Source organism: Takifugu rubripes, chromosome 5, assembly GCF_901000725.2.
Source record: "Takifugu rubripes chromosome 5, fTakRub1.2, whole genome shotgun sequence".
Classification (NCBI taxonomy): Eukaryota; Metazoa; Chordata; class Actinopteri; order Tetraodontiformes; family Tetraodontidae; genus Takifugu; species Takifugu rubripes.
In genome coordinates this window covers 7806436-7821380 of record NC_042289.1, presented here as the reverse complement: position 1 = coordinate 7821380, position 14945 = coordinate 7806436, and the positions used below count along the sequence as shown (strand labels likewise).

Here is a 14945-nt window from a genome sequence, read left to right as displayed (position 1 = left end):
CGCCTTTGCTTCAGTGGGGACAAAAGCAGCAGCCATAATCACTTGCAGGACCTATTAGTGTTAATTAATTCATTAATAATTAGTGTTATTGCTAACCTTGTGTGTGTTGGTTAAACGTGGCGCCAACTGGGAGTGTTGCACCTTTTGGGCAGCACATTGAGCGGAAATATTGCGATTCCGCAGGGCATTATCCTGGGATAAATTTATCAAGGGATCAATATATATCTCGAATTATTAGTTGTTAGCAACCATAGCAACTGTGAACCTGTAACTTGGAGCATCTTATCTCAACTCTCAATAAAATATATAAAACCCAGTTGGACGTTGTTGCACCATCCTCCAGTTGCAGAATCATAGTTCATAATCTATCGCCTCTCCAGCAACCCTCGAGTCCCACTCTCGAATACTGTGTTAACTCATTTGTGGACACCAAGTTTAGGAGTGAACAAGTGGGACCAAATGAGTTTATTAAACAAAAGGCAAAAGGAGGTGGAGACGAGTTAACATGCAGTTTTTATTACGGTATATCATGTAGAGGTGGTCACGGTAGACTTGGCTAACATTTTCTTCAGAACTTTTGTCTTGACTGTTTTCATTAATCTGTAACTCCTGATGCAATACTCAACACTTGTTTTGGTATTTTTTTCATCCTACAATCCATCTATATATTTTTTTAAAATGTATAAAAAAAATTAAAAACCTTAAAATTGAGACAGATGTCAAACACAACTTTCCCAGTGCAGTATAAATGGTACATCAGCGCTGTCTGCCAATAAGTTCCTCCACATACCAGGGTGGCAGGAAGGAATACTGGGAGTCCCTGTGGACAGTGAAGGTTACATCTCCATGGGGCTCGTAGGAGAACAGGTACACCACGCTAAAGAAGACAAGAGCCCAGAATAATTTATAAAGATCTGTTAGTCAATTCAGTAAGTTCTATGGTTGGGACTCACCTCGGGTCATCTTCTGTGACTGTACGCTTGACAAAAGACAGGAAAGCACAGCAAAAGTTCATGCAGACTGTTGGTTTCCAGCAGTTTCTTTCAGCCTGTTCCAAGTAAAAAAAAACAACAGTTATTAAAGCTTTGTTCGTAAAAACTGACAAAATAACAATAAAGATACCTTGATTATATGAGAAATTTCCGAGACTGAAATGGTTTCCACGTCAACGACCACTCCGTCGTGAGTCCGAAATCCTGCGATAATCCGAGGGACTCCGAGGAGAAAAGACTGAGCCCACCACTTTAGCAGTTTGAACCTGAGGACCAGCAAAAACGAGGAAACCTTCAGAAAAAACCACAGGAAGACACTTCCTGTGTGGCGTTTTACCCACTCGTTATTTACCGGTGGAAGTTGCTACGCTGCTTAGGAGTGCAGATCTCCGCAGAGGTCTTCAGCTCGATGTAGCATTCTGGAGGGGGCGGAGCTCTGGGGTCTTTATCACGGCCGTCCACCTCGCCAGAGAACAGGAGCCTGTGATCCGCGAGACGCGTCTTCACCACAGCGCAGAAGGCCTCATTGGTGTTAACAACCCCTCCTGGGTTGGGTAAACTCTGGGCGTCGTCTAACAGGCGAGGAAAAGCCGCATCGTTTAACCATGAATCTTTGGTTTGAAACTCATCACATAGAATAAATGTTGTCTGTGAAGGTGCAGCAGAACTGACGGTCCTACCGGCACACATGTATTGCTCGAACTTGTACCCCCAGTACATCATCTCTTCGTGCTTCTCTGTGCGGGTCTGACGCTGCGTGCGCGCAGCCTCCGTTTCCACTTCACTGACATAAAGCGTCCCCTTGAACTTGGTGACCGCCAGCAGCCAGCCCTCGCGGTTCTCGTAGGGAGTGGTCAGCAGCTTGGTCAGGTGCCCTCGCCACGTCACAAAGTCGGTGTCTATAGGGCTGAGAAGAGCAATAATTAGATGCACAAGGAAAAAGCTCAACGGGGAACACGGCTAGAGTGGGATCAGAGAGTTTGAAGCGCCTACCAAGGTGATGCCGCAGCCTGACTTGAGCCGACTGCTGCTCTGTTGGCCAAAATCCACTGAAGGAGGTGGTTGAGATTCTCTTTGACAGATTCGTCTCTCTTTACGTGGCGATCCCTGTATCCATCCGTCAGGTCAAAGTTGGGTCGTCTGTCCAGTTTTGCGTAGTATCTAATCTGCCTGCTGTCATTGAAAAATCTCCGCTTGGAGTCGAGGGAGAAACTTCCCACCTCGGCAGGCTGTTTATACACAGGAAAGTTCCTCTCGTAAAGCTCCTTTCTGGTGCTCAAACACTCAGGTCTGCCTGGAATTTGCCTAGAATCATATTGGTAGTCTGTTTTGGGGTGCCTATTGCGTCTGCTGTCATTCCCGTCGCCTTCATAGGGTAACCTGTGACTTTTGTAGCTGGAGGGGGGGTTGTTTGACCTCCCGTGGTCCATTGTTACCTTGTGAGGAAAAGAGCAAGGGGCAAAACAATGTTCTTATTCACTTGTTTTGAGTCATCATTGACAGTATAGCTTCCTCTCTGTAGATTCTCGAATATGCATCTTCATAATGCATAAATATATATTTTTAACCCCGTTAAAACTTATTGTTTACATCAGGGTTGTCTCAGGCATGGAGGGTCACAATCAGACTGGGTTTTCTGACCTGCCTGGGAGGATCCAAAACCCGACTGGATCGCAGCCCTCTGGGACACTCCTGGTTTACACCGTTTTCTTCGATAGTTTAAAGCAAATTAGTAGTTAATATTGCCTTTTTGTTTCGCGAATCACCCTACAACTCATTTAGCACGCACTGTAAACAGTGGTGTGACGGGAATTTCTCCTAATAACATGACGTTGAGAAGTACCCTTGTGTTTCTGAAATAATGATCTGTCAAATCACATGTTGCAGAATCGTCTTATTAGTTAATAAAATGTTTAAATGTTAAAATACTTTTAAAAAATGTCGCTAAAGCCAGACCAAAATAATGCGTGTTCGTTACCTGATGCTAAAGTAGCTATGCTAAACAGTTGACCTCACTTCCGGGATCAATTCGTCCTCCGAGCCGCTAGGCGGAAGTCGGGACCATTACATATAATTTGAGCCATGTTGTCATCTGTTTTTAAAAGCCTCATAATCTCTCTAGTTCAGTAGCGGAGAAGAGATGAAGGTTCTTTTGACAAAAGCTGTCAGGTAATTTTACAGGTTTGTAATCAAGAATTAACTTTAGTTGTCAAGAATATGACAACTACGTGTTTATCTTACAAGCAATAACAACTACACGCAACGCTAGCTGGCTGGCTAACTGTGTTAGCCCCGAGCCATAATAAAGGTGTTTTTAACGGATAGAGTGTTTGTCATGTTCTAAATATGTATGGAAGTGGATAACATCATTACATCAACGTATGTTTTGTTTTATTTTTTTAAGAAGCGTCTAAAACTGTCTCACAATGGTCCACTTGGCGAGCTACACAATTAGGACGTTTCTGTTGAAAATAGTGGACGAAAGAAGCAATTATTCCATAAACACATTGGACTGTCGGTGTTTTTAACCGGAAACTAAAAGCACCATTTATCTTGACTTCCTATAGATGTATTTTAAGTTAAGAAGCGCGATTGGTTATTTACATAAGTGCGTTCACTAATGTCGCGTTATAATCTCTTGTTTCTATTGTAGACATGAATAGAAAACGGGCCTTGATTTCAGACACTTTCAACGCAAAGAGAAGAGTTGGCACCGATCATTTTGGGACCGTCTGCAACAAAGATGGTAGGTGTCCGTGTTCCAGAGCTGTGTCAATATACTTAAATCTCAGTCAAGATGTTTAACTGTCCGATTGCTCCATGGCAAAGGAGCGCTTGACATCAGATCGACCCTGGAGTACCTGATGACATTGTTCCCTAGGAAGCTCTTCAATGACGCGTTGCCTCGGATCGTTCTGAAGCACCAACTCTACAGCCTACATCGGGACAAGACCATGGTGGACAAGGAGCTGGTACGGTTATTCTGTGCCACAAAGTTCAGGTTTACCTGTCTAAATATGACAGATTTGGATTTTTCGAACTTTTGACAGAATAAACTTCGTGAAGGAGGGGAAGTGCTGATGTTTCAGCTCGGATTTGACGCGGAAGCTTTTGGCCTGGTTTTCGCTTCGGATTACAAGGCCAAAGTGCTGGCAGGGCAGGAAGGCAGGGAGACTCAAGAGGTGGTCGGGAGGTTCTTGGAGAAAGCGCTGCCGTCCTGCACGGACCTGAGCTTCGGTAAAGACCGGATGCTGAGGGGGCTGCTCTTCACAGACGCCGAGATCACGTACGGTTTTACCCACGCAGATGCTGGTTCGCCCTTTTTATTAGCACGTTTGAACTCTGCGTATTCTTCCCCCTTGTAGGCAGCTGGTTAAATCAGGGGTCCTGACGGTGAGGGACGCAGGCAGCTGGTGGCTGTCCATCCCCAACTCTGGCAAATTCACGAAGTACTTTATACAAGGTGGGCACCACACAGATGTGGTTCCAGATGTTCATACAGTTCTCAAGTCAAAGATTTTTCCACCGTTCCCCCGTTAGGTCGTAAGGCCGTGCTCAACATGGTGAGGAAGTCCAAATATGGCGAAGTCTTACAGGCGGAGTTGGAAGAACGCAAAACGCCCTCACAAGTGAAATTCCACATGAAATACCTCATTAATGACATCGTTGGAGCCGAGCTCGTGCAGAGGTGGAATTTGCCAATCGCACATGTTCCAACAGTGTTTTTTAAAAAATATATGATCCAATAACTTTTGCTTTTATTTCCTCCCCAGTGTGCCAACAACTTCTGGAACCCTGTTGAGATTTGTGGACTCCTGAAGCAACATCCCACCCAGAGTTTTTCTTTTTTCACACAAAGAAGGAATTTTGTGCCATAAATGTTAGAAAACCTTGTGGGTTTATGGACTGTCAATTATGTGGTGGACACAACAGGCTTGGATTTGTCTTGTCAATGTATTTCCAGAGCATTTGACTCATTTTTGGCTTGAATTGAAGTTTTTTTTTAATTATACTTGAATTTATTGGCTTTTCAAAAAAGTGACAATAGCTTGTATCCATATAACGACATTTGCTTGAATTAAAGCGCAGCTTGATGTCTGAATACAACACGAGCAACATGTGCTTTACCCCTGATCTAGTAGTTCAAAATGTGTTCCAACAGGCAAAAAAAAATAGAATGTAGCGCTTCTTAATTCTCAGTATATGTTGCACGTACATGCCATTAGCATTAATTACAGAAAGCATGGCCTGCGGGGAGATTAAAGGTAGCGTTAACTGCAGAGGTATTAAAACAAAAGGATATTCATAGTGTTAGTTTCAAAATACAGTGAGTGAAGTGTAACTTATAGATACAAAAAAAAAAACCTCAAATCACATGATTATGACAAAGACGAGTACATGGTAACATAGTATACGACATCATAACCGACAGCAGCTTTGTTACCGTTATTAGCAGGCGTTAGCGCTCTTGGTGATATCGCGTAGCCAGTAGTGATGCCACTGCAGGAATAAAGAAACGTGCTGCACCAATGGTTCAGAAAAATGCCCACAGAGCATCAAAGGCTCCTGTTACCGCCACCAAAACACCCAAACGATTCCAAAGTGTAAAAATGTTGCTTCGATCCTGTCGGGACAAAAAGTCAAGTTAAATGGTGTGTGTGTGTGGATACCATTAAAGGTGACGGGCACGGTTTTAAATACGGTACTGGATTGTTGGGGTTTACGCGGATTAAGAGCACTGTTGGTGTCAGAGCTGGATTTTGAGAATGTTTCAGGAATCGTCGGATATGGAAAAAAACAAACCGATGAGAGGCAGGAAAAAAAACAAAAACAATCTCAGTTACTTCAAGTAGACAGTTTGACACATAACAGAGAAACGCCGCGTCACCTCATCGTTTATCGGACAAATATTGTCTGCTAAAATACAGAACGTCTGGAGGATGCATTTGGCAAAAATGTAAAACAGGACTGTAAACTAACAAACAAAAAAAATCGTTCTGAACTGTGGAAAAACAAATCGATTAAACACAAAAGCACCCAATCTGCTCTAGAAGGCCTCGAGAATTTCACTTGTTCTTTGATGGGAATTTAGGGGTTAAAAACATTCCCAACCTCGTCTATACTGGACCTGATTTGACAATTTTACCGAGTGGAAATGATTGGATTTACTGGTGTAGCTACATGTATGGAAGGAAAGAATGCGGAGTACTGGTTTTGTGTATACTGGTGTGGTTCTCCTGCCATGATGCAAACCCTCACCGCTAGGGGGCGGGGTTTCAGGAATGAGGCTTAGAGTAAACTACACTTCTTATGCTTCTTCTTTGCAGGTGGGGGGCAGAGGACGGCCCGGATGGCCTCGTCAAACACGGTTTTAAGGCCGCGCTGGGTCAGGGCTGAGCACTCCAGGTACTTGACGGCACCTGAGAAGAGAAGGCGGTCAATATTTGAGAGAATCTTAAGTAAAAAGGTTTGTAAATCCAAGACAGTCAATTGTCATTACTGATTTCTTTGGCCATGGCCAGTCCTTGGGGGTACGTGATGGGGGAGAGTTTCTTCTCCCTCAGCTTCTCTATGGTGTCTTTGTCATCCCTCAGATCCAGCTTGGTGCCCACCAGGATGATGGGAGTGTTGGGACAGTGATGTCTCACCTCAGGATACCACTGCGGAGACAACAGCAGCCAGTAAATGACACAGCACAGACAGCAGCTTCATACGGGGACACGCCAAGATTAAAATGGACAAATAAAAAATTGAGAGACAAAAAAAAACAAACGATGCCGGGGGGCACTACAATTGGCCGGTGGCTTTACAAACCAACTTAATCGCCACTGAATAGTCCACATCTTTATCGGAAAAACAACCAGACAGCTGCGAACATGTGAAAGATTCCGACAAACGCCAGCTCTAGGATCAGCAGCGGGAGGTCGTGTGACCAGGTGAGAGGGGGGGGGGAAGCAAAGAGGATCTATCTCATCTACTCACCTTGGCGCGGACGTTTTCAAACGAGGCAGGACTCACGAGTGAAAAACAGATAAGAAACACATCCTGGTGAGGAAAAGAAAGGAGAAAAGGAAATCAGAGCCTGTGTTCGTTAATCTCTGCTTGACTGAGCGGGCGCGGGCCGTGCAAAGGTGCTTTTCCCTCCTCCAACACGTTGGCCAAGTCGCAGACTTCTTGGACGAGCCCACGGTCAAATGTCAACAACGTATTTTTAATACCGTCTGTGGGTATGACAGTGGGCGGAGTCTGTCATAGTCCTCTTGTCCCGCTGTGTCCCAGAGGCCCAGATTCACTGGCTTTCCATCCACCATCACATTGGCAGAGTAGTTGTCGAACCTGACAGAAGCAATGTGGAAAATGAGCTCGATTCGTCGGGGACACATTAAAGACACTCACAACAAATATAAACGAATATATATGAATATAAAATGCCTCTTTACTCTGTCCAGCTTTTCAGAATGAAAAACTGGTAAAGGCCATCCTCAAGAAAACCCTACTAGTAATAAAAACCAGTCTGCCAGACTAAGAACCTGAGGCATGAAATGTAATCAGCATCTCGTGTAAGCAGAATGCCAATCAACTGTCACTCCTAATTATGCAGCAATTCTATAAGAAGGGTGGAGACCAGATGTTGGGCAACTGTCGATGAGACGGACGGCCAGTTCTGCATCGACGTGGACTGCAGTGTCGGATACTCACACGGTGGGGATGTACTCTCCAGGAAAGGCATTGGTGGTGTAGCTGATGAGCAAGCAGGTCTTACCCACGGCTCTGCAAGAGATGCACAAGATGTTTTATTTTCACGTGTTTGCAGACCGGCTCTTTTCTGTGCTCTTTGCATCCACATCATTGGTTGGTAAAATAGGCTGCTGTGTGTGTTGTACAACTATTAGCAAAATAAAAACCACTGGCGTTTGGTCTAAAATGATAAATCAAACACACACACGCAGCCTGAACAATATCTGACGGCTGCATTTCAAGTCAACAGACTTGTAAACAAAGAATTTGCATCGTCAATCTTAGCTTTTAAAGGCTAAAAACAAGCCGCAGGAATAGACACCCATTAATTGCACGTCTGCGATCACCCGAACGACGTGAAGACACACAACAGCAAATTAAAATTGCTCAACTGGCGTTGCCAAGAGGCAGAATTAAAAAGGTGTGTAGGAGGGATCGGTGACCAGTAAAGTCCGACTCGACCCAAGAATGAGGAAACCGATTTTAGAGGAATTATTTAGCGCTGAGTCAATGGTTAGCTACCGCCTACGGTCGCGATTAAATAGTTCACATTCACGCAATAAAGGGTTTTCGAGGAAACAGAGAGTGAACCTTAGGGATAACACTTGTACATATGTAGAAAAGCCCTCGCTTTACTCGACTTTTCTACTGGGAATTTTTTTATCGGACACAACTGGTTTACGGTCGGATAGAACAGTGACAGCTAATGGCTAGCTATCGCAGCACTTCCTGATTTGTAGCAAACAATAAGTTAGTGGAACTTAAACGCAGCTCGATTTATTAAACTTACCCGTCTCCGACAACGACACACTTTATGGCCTGCATGGTGCTGCAGTTACAGGAATGCTAAGTTAGCCCGGGTGTCTGCTAACGTTAGCTCACAAGTCTCTTTTCCTTTGTCCGGAGTTTCTCGTCGGTGAAATCCGCCAAAAACGCTTTGCTACCGGCCTCGGCTGTGCCCAGCAAAGCTCCGAGGACGTAGAAGGGCGACGTGGTACAGTTTTGGGAACTTAAAAAAAGTCAAGTCAGAAATTGCGTCGCAACATTCCCATGCTTTCGTGGTTGATCGGTAGGCTATAAAGCAAAACAGCGGCCACCACCCTGTGGAAAAAAAGGAATTATCCACCACCACCACTAGATGGCGCAGTCGACGAAGAAGGACACGCCCACAGGGCCGAAGTACCGACGGAACGAATGATTCCACAGAGGCTTTTAGAAGTCGGGCTCCATCCTGGCAAAACATTATACTTACACTATACAATTTTAATTATTATTATTGTTATTATTAATAGTTTATTTCATTTTTAAATAGGTGTAATCCAATGGGGATTTAGATAAGATAAGCTAAAAAATGTGACACACTGCGGAAGTGACGACACATTAAAAGACCACACACACACAGAATAACAGCAGCAGAAAACTGTCGCTTATTTGCAGTTTTTCCACGTTTTCCTTTGCCTACTTCAGTCCAAAACATACAAAAGTCAGGCTAAAGGCCGTGTTGTACGTGGTGAAACACTGGACTCTCCAAAGGGTGAAGGGAACAGTGGAAACTGATCCCCCCATCAGCCTTACATGCACAAAATAGCTCACAATATGTACATACAAATATATTAAAGAATACTTGCTACCGTGTGCATACCGTATTTATTACCATGTACCTTACGTCCCAGACGAACATTAAAGACTTTTCTGAGAACCTAGGAAAAAAATTCCAACTTAAAACCTTAGAACATTTTTTTCAGTAATAATTATAGTGGGTTTGAAATAAGCAAATGGGGGAAATTATATTGATTTTGGGAGCATCTTCTTTTTAAAAAAACTGGTGATTGGTCATGAAAACAGAAAATCCTATATATGTATGTATGTATGTATGTATGTATGTATGTGTGTGTGTGTGTGTGTGTGTGTGTGTGCGTGTGTGTGTGTGTGTGTGTGTATGTATGATGAGTCATAAATCTGAGCCGTTTGTTATCTTCACAGTGCTCCTGGTGTGTCACACCGTTTACTGTCCCCCATAAAACGCTATTTCCGGGTTTGGGAGGCAGTTCGGTTCCCCAGGAAGTAACAGTGACGTCACGGCCGTACGTCCATCTTCCTGTGTTGTTTCTTTTAACAGAACTCGGGGAAGAAACCGCCGGGGTGGAGCAGCTGCGACAGAACAGACAGGCGTCGTTAAATGGGGTTTTGTGTCACTCGACTCTGAGAAATATGAACTGTCGGTCCCCGCTCCTGTCGTCTGTGCGCCCCACTTTCTGACACTGTAGTTCCAGGAACCTCCGGGGCCGGACGTCGCCTGTATGGCGAGTCTGTCTCATTTAGTGCTCCGATTTTCGGGCTCGGCTGGTCGGACTTACGAGGTGTTTTCCAAAGGCTTGACCAGGACTTTGTTGATATTTTTTGAGCTCGCATGGCGTCTGCGAATCAGATTCCCTTATGTCTACCTCGTCGCTTCGATGATGTTTAACGTCAGGCTACAGGTAACGTTAAGAAGCGAAGTTGTTAAGACGCGTTCACGGTCCTTTAGAAAGTTTGTCATTGTCACTTCAATACCCACAAACGTTGTCCGGGCTGTTTATAGTTTAAAGATAAGTAATGAAATAAAGGTGGCACCAAACAAAATGTGGTTCCGATCACCCTCCAAGAAAAGTTGTTCAGTGTGGTTAAATGAATCTAAACAGACTTTAACTGAAATACCGGGTGATATGGAAGTAAATTACAATTTAAAAAGCCTGAAAACTTATACCTGTACAATAAACGGTTAGTGATGTTAGGTAGCCTAATATTTCCATAATCTTCATCGTGTTATGGAATGAAGACATGCAACAATATTTGTGCAACAGGTTTAGTTAATGGGAGCTCTGGTTTCCAGTGGTTTCTACTGAACCGTGATGTTGGACTGATAATCGGCTGTTGCCAGGACATCGTCGGGGACTTTTGTCATGTGGTCAGGCTTTTTTTTTAAAGATTAACATGCCAAATTTACTTTTCAACTGACCTTTTGACTGTGGGAATAAACACGAACCATTTTAAACTGTCCGGCCAACTTCCTCTCGGTTGTTCTTTAATCCTGTGAAAATTGACAAATCAGGCAAATCTAAGCAGTTTCACAGTAAACAGGCCCAAATAAGCATTAAAGGTAATGAAGAGGCAGGATTGGAATGAGTGTATCTTTATGGCACAGCGGACCAGGAGGTGGAAAGGTCGCCCCTGGGCGGCCCACTGTCCTGCCCAGCCTGTATTTCTGCCTCTCACCCAGTGGCCGCTGGTTCACACTCCCAGTGACTCTGATTAGGAACAAGCGCTTGTTAAGAGATCTGTTCCCTGACTCCCTCCTCGTGTCTTCACAGGTCCACATTGAAATCCACTGAAAATTCAGGGTCGGCCTTTGGACCTTTAGGGGTAACATCAGACTGTACGACACTGCGCACCGATGTGGAGCAAGAGGACACGAGATCCTGCCGTCCGCCGTCACCGCGCAGCTGGCGCTCACTCGGCCTGCGTCACATGATCTTGGCGCCTTTGCACAGGGAGAAAGCGACATCCGCACAGAATGTCCCCGGTGGAGTGGTGACGCTTGTACGTCGGAGGACGGCGTGCAATGAAAGAGGCACCCAGCATTAAACTTCAGTTCATAACTATTATACACCTGGACATAAACAGTCTTTTTGCCCCTAAAGGGCAGTATAAATGGTACATATTTATAAGGTAATGTGGCAAACACTGCTGTTTTTATTTTATTAAATGCATCCTCAGAGACAAACGCTGCATGATTTTAAGTCCAGCACACGCGGGCGGGACCACAGCGGTGTCCTGCGCATGTGTCGGTACTCTCGAGGGGCGTCAGTGGGAGGAAAATGATGCCTGCTGCAAAAGTTGCTGCATTTGACGAGTGTGTGTTTCTGCAGGCAAAAATATTCACGAGGTGTTTGGAATCACAGGATTCAGGGTCAAGAGGATCTGATGTGGGAATGAGTAAAGGAATGAAGTGATAACTCGGAGCCTTTTGTCATTCTTCAGGTGTCTTAAGTCAATTTGTTACATTTTTGAAGTTGTTTCTGTTGTTGCACTGTTGTTATTTACAGCATAGTTCTGACATTATTATTATTTTACGTTTCTCTGCTGGCGTATATTTTGCGTATGGATGTCCCTGATCAAACTTGTGGGAGAATTCAAACAAACTTATAGTTTTTTACACAGTTCGGGCGCCCTTCACTCCTGCAGTACCGCTTCTGTCCGCGTGGGGGCGGCATCGCTTCAGCGGTAAATAATACGGATTTACGGTAATTAGGACTAATTTGAGAAGCTTCACTTTCTATCTGATCCTGTTTCACATTTTCATATTTTCAGTTAAATATCAATATGCACACACAACACAACATCCTTCCACGCAAACTTTCAATAAGCAGAGCATGTGGTCGTCAAGGCAACTGTTCCTCACCGTGACAGACAAGACATCATTCACCACCTCCATTTTTTTGGAAAAGGGATTTGATTGTTTGTTTGTTTTTGTTGGTGTCGTAAGTTTCGTAAATGCATTTTTAAATGAGACGATGTGTAAAATAGTTGCAAAAGTGTGTTGATTAATTTCCTTTATTGTGCGGTTTTTATGTTGGCCCGGGGGGGAAGGGGGTGAGCTGTCTGCCATCGGGAGAGACCTCCGCTCTGTATAACAAGCAAATTCGTCATTCGTTTTTATTTTCACCATTTTTATTAAAGCTATGTTTTAACACTGCCCCCTTGCGGCGGACAGCGCTACTGCAGTGCACCTTGTATCACTGACCGCTAGATGGCGACAGAGGCCGCTTTTATTACTACATCTGACTAACTGGCTCACGTTGGAATAACTGCTATTTGCTATTTAGAATAAAATTTTAACTACTGAGTCCCACAAAGGTTTGGATAGCTCTAATATTTCATTTTCAAGCTTTTGTGGAGGAACCGTGTAGAACAATTCTATAAATCTGTCACACTGATGCTCACCCTCGAGGGAGGAAGGCCTGGTTCAGGGTAAACCAGACACTGCTTGGTGAAGAGCCCAGCTCTTCTTCAGATCTCTGCAGGCTGTATCTCTCCGACTGTAGACAGTATTACTGTACAGCTGAGAACCACCTCGGCGTGCAGAAAGAGGCGCCCCTCTCAGGCTGAAATCTGAAATCTAAAAATGAACCCCACATCTCTCTTCATGAATGTGCAGTGAGTCAAAACCACCATACACCCCCCAGGGTCCATCTCTGACATCATACATGTCAACACACGTGCAGCAGTGAGAATCAGTGTGTCCTGGTCCACCCAGAGTCCAATGGAATTTCATTGAAACACCATCTGTTACAGTCAAGTTTGTTTCTGTTCACGCAGGAGCTTATATTGGGACATCTACTGAAATGGAAATTATGTGGGAAAAGTATTCAATACAACAATAAATCAAACTTTTATGCTAATACATGTGTAATGATGCTGCTCCAAATGCACCCTGAGATATTCTTCCCAGATGCTCCGAGAACGCACAGACAGATAGAAGGAAATGAGGATGAAGACACAAAGTTGGCAGTCAGTCATGTGACGCTGTGCCGGCTGTGAGCCCAAGCTGGGCGGCAACTCACACAATCGGCTCAGCGATGTATCACCTTTTAAAAGAGAGATGAAGCAGGTGAGAAGCTCGTCTTCTCCTCAAATCCTCTCCCTTATCTTGAAGATAACAGGACCCGTGTGGATTGTGCGGCAAAAGTCAGCGAAGGCTTCAAGACTGTTAGATAAAAACAATTTGTACTCTGTGGATATTCAGACATTTAGAAAAACACTTTTTTTTGTCCATGTAAAAAGTGTAGAGAGAATCAGCAGGAAATGATCATTTCAGGTCTTGTTTGGCTCCGGTCTCCTACGGTGTTCCTCAAGGCCCGATACTTGTCCCTCTACAATTGGTGAAAGTGGCCAACAGACTTGATGACTGTTGCTGTCTGTGGTTTGAGTTTGAAGAGATTTCCTTCTGTCTCTCCTTGGAACATCAGGAAGCTACAGGCTAACGGCACAACATTAGCTGATCCAACAGACTAAAATCAGCCTGGTGTTATTTCTAAGATTGAAAACTATTAAAATAAAATCAGAGCTTCAATAATGCTGCCTAATTTTTACCCCAATGGATTCCAGGCAACAGAAAGAAAAACACCGAGTTTTCAACTCGAGCGTGAAGGAAATAATGTGTGAGACAGACAAAAGCGACGCTGCAGGAATTTTAGCAGGTTAAAGGTGACAAAGGGAAAATTGTGTTCTATCAACTTTCACTGCAACTCGACTATGTCGGTTTGCAGCACCGCTAACAGGCTACATTTGCAAAACCTGATTTAAGAGTAAAAGTAAATGTGAGTAAATTGAGTAAATGTGATTAGACCAATAACGTTCTGCTCGTTTATATGAAGATTAAAATCAGATAAGTGATGCGACTAATTGAATCTGTAATAATTGAATCTGAATACCTGAAAAAATACCTGATTTACACTTTACAATCCGTTTATCGGATTTCTTTCTTTCTTTTTGTGATATGAAACTAAACTTCCCAGAAAGCAAGTGAATGATAGAAGGCTACCCCCCCCCCCCCCCCCCCCCCCCCAGTGGTAGACTGCTGTAGGGACCTGCCTCCACCAGAATATAGGTGGTATTTAAGACCCACTCAAACTGTTTTCATAAATAATTAGTATTATTTCTGTCCACGGTCAGTAAGCTCACACTGTTGGTAGAATAATATTTTTCCTTGGAACTTGAGTGTATTATAAAGTTGTGTGTGTGTGTGTGTGTGTGTGTGTGTGTGTTGGGGGGGTGACCTTCCGGGCACAGACATGTTGACTGGAGCGTGTGAAGCAGTACGACTGCACAATCAGGTCACGTGAAGTCGGTCAGGAGCGCCACAGACGTTAGCCCCGCTGATGGGCCTAATCTACCCAACGCACATCACCTTTACGCCCCCACGCCCCCGGGGGGAGTGGGGCACACACGCACACACATGCTCACTTCAAGCCACAGTCTGTCTGATGGTTTTACATGTAGTTTGTGGTGCAAAATATGCAATTTAAGTACTGAAAACAAAGCGAATCAATCAGAATTCCTGGGCGTTAAACTTAGCTTGCTCGTGGTTGCTGCTCATCAGATCGCGGCCACCCTGGGATGTTCCTCTTATGACTCATAAATGCATTAGCGTGACATTTATGCAGAATGGAGCTT

General features: G+C 44.2%; 3 protein-coding genes across 7 annotated transcripts; 1 reads left to right on the top strand and 2 right to left on the bottom strand.

The window, feature by feature from the left end:
• Positions 1 to 450: 450 nt before the first annotated feature.
• On the bottom strand, positions 451 to 3043 carry dxo (decapping exoribonuclease). 4 transcript variants are annotated; one of them, XM_011603955.2, is made up of 8 exons: positions 2971 to 3014; positions 2634 to 2701; positions 1986 to 2428; positions 1673 to 1899; positions 1345 to 1564; positions 1123 to 1258; positions 954 to 1048; positions 451 to 877 (listed from the first exon to the last, which is right to left on the bottom strand). In XM_011603955.2, exons 3-8 carry the CDS (start codon positions 2420 to 2422, stop codon positions 757 to 759), a joined length of 1236 nt encoding a protein of 411 aa, XP_011602257.1. In that variant the 5' UTR covers positions 2423 to 2428; positions 2634 to 2701; positions 2971 to 3014; the 3' UTR covers positions 451 to 756. The 4 variants fall into 4 exon arrangements, with proteins under 4 accessions (XP_011602257.1, XP_003964681.1, XP_029692839.1 ...); XM_003964632.3 differs by lacking the exon at positions 2634 to 2701 and having other exon boundaries at positions 2971 to 3043; XM_029836979.1 differs by having other exon boundaries at positions 2634 to 2972.
• On the top strand, positions 3033 to 5097 carry LOC101070580 (serine/threonine-protein kinase 19). Of its 2 annotated transcripts, none has more exons than XM_003964633.3 (7): positions 3033 to 3161; positions 3646 to 3738; positions 3822 to 3964; positions 4043 to 4278; positions 4358 to 4455; positions 4533 to 4680; positions 4766 to 5097. In XM_003964633.3, exons 2-7 carry the CDS (start codon positions 3648 to 3650, stop codon positions 4809 to 4811), a joined length of 762 nt encoding a protein of 253 aa, XP_003964682.1. In that variant the 5' UTR covers positions 3033 to 3161; positions 3646 to 3647; the 3' UTR covers positions 4812 to 5097. The 2 variants fall into 2 exon arrangements, with proteins under 2 accessions (XP_003964682.1, XP_011602258.1); XM_011603956.2 differs by having other exon boundaries at positions 3041 to 3173.
• On the bottom strand, positions 4989 to 8865 carry LOC101067160 (ras-related C3 botulinum toxin substrate 1-like). Its single transcript, XM_003964618.3, has 6 exons — positions 8521 to 8865; positions 7692 to 7763; positions 7211 to 7328; positions 6975 to 7037; positions 6493 to 6652; positions 4989 to 6412 (listed from the first exon to the last, which is right to left on the bottom strand). The coding sequence occupies exons 1-6, from the start codon at positions 8553 to 8555 to the stop codon at positions 6282 to 6284; spliced, it is 579 nt and encodes a 192-aa protein (XP_003964667.1). The 5' UTR covers positions 8556 to 8865; the 3' UTR covers positions 4989 to 6281.
• Between the last annotated feature and the right edge of the window lie 6080 nt (positions 8866 to 14945).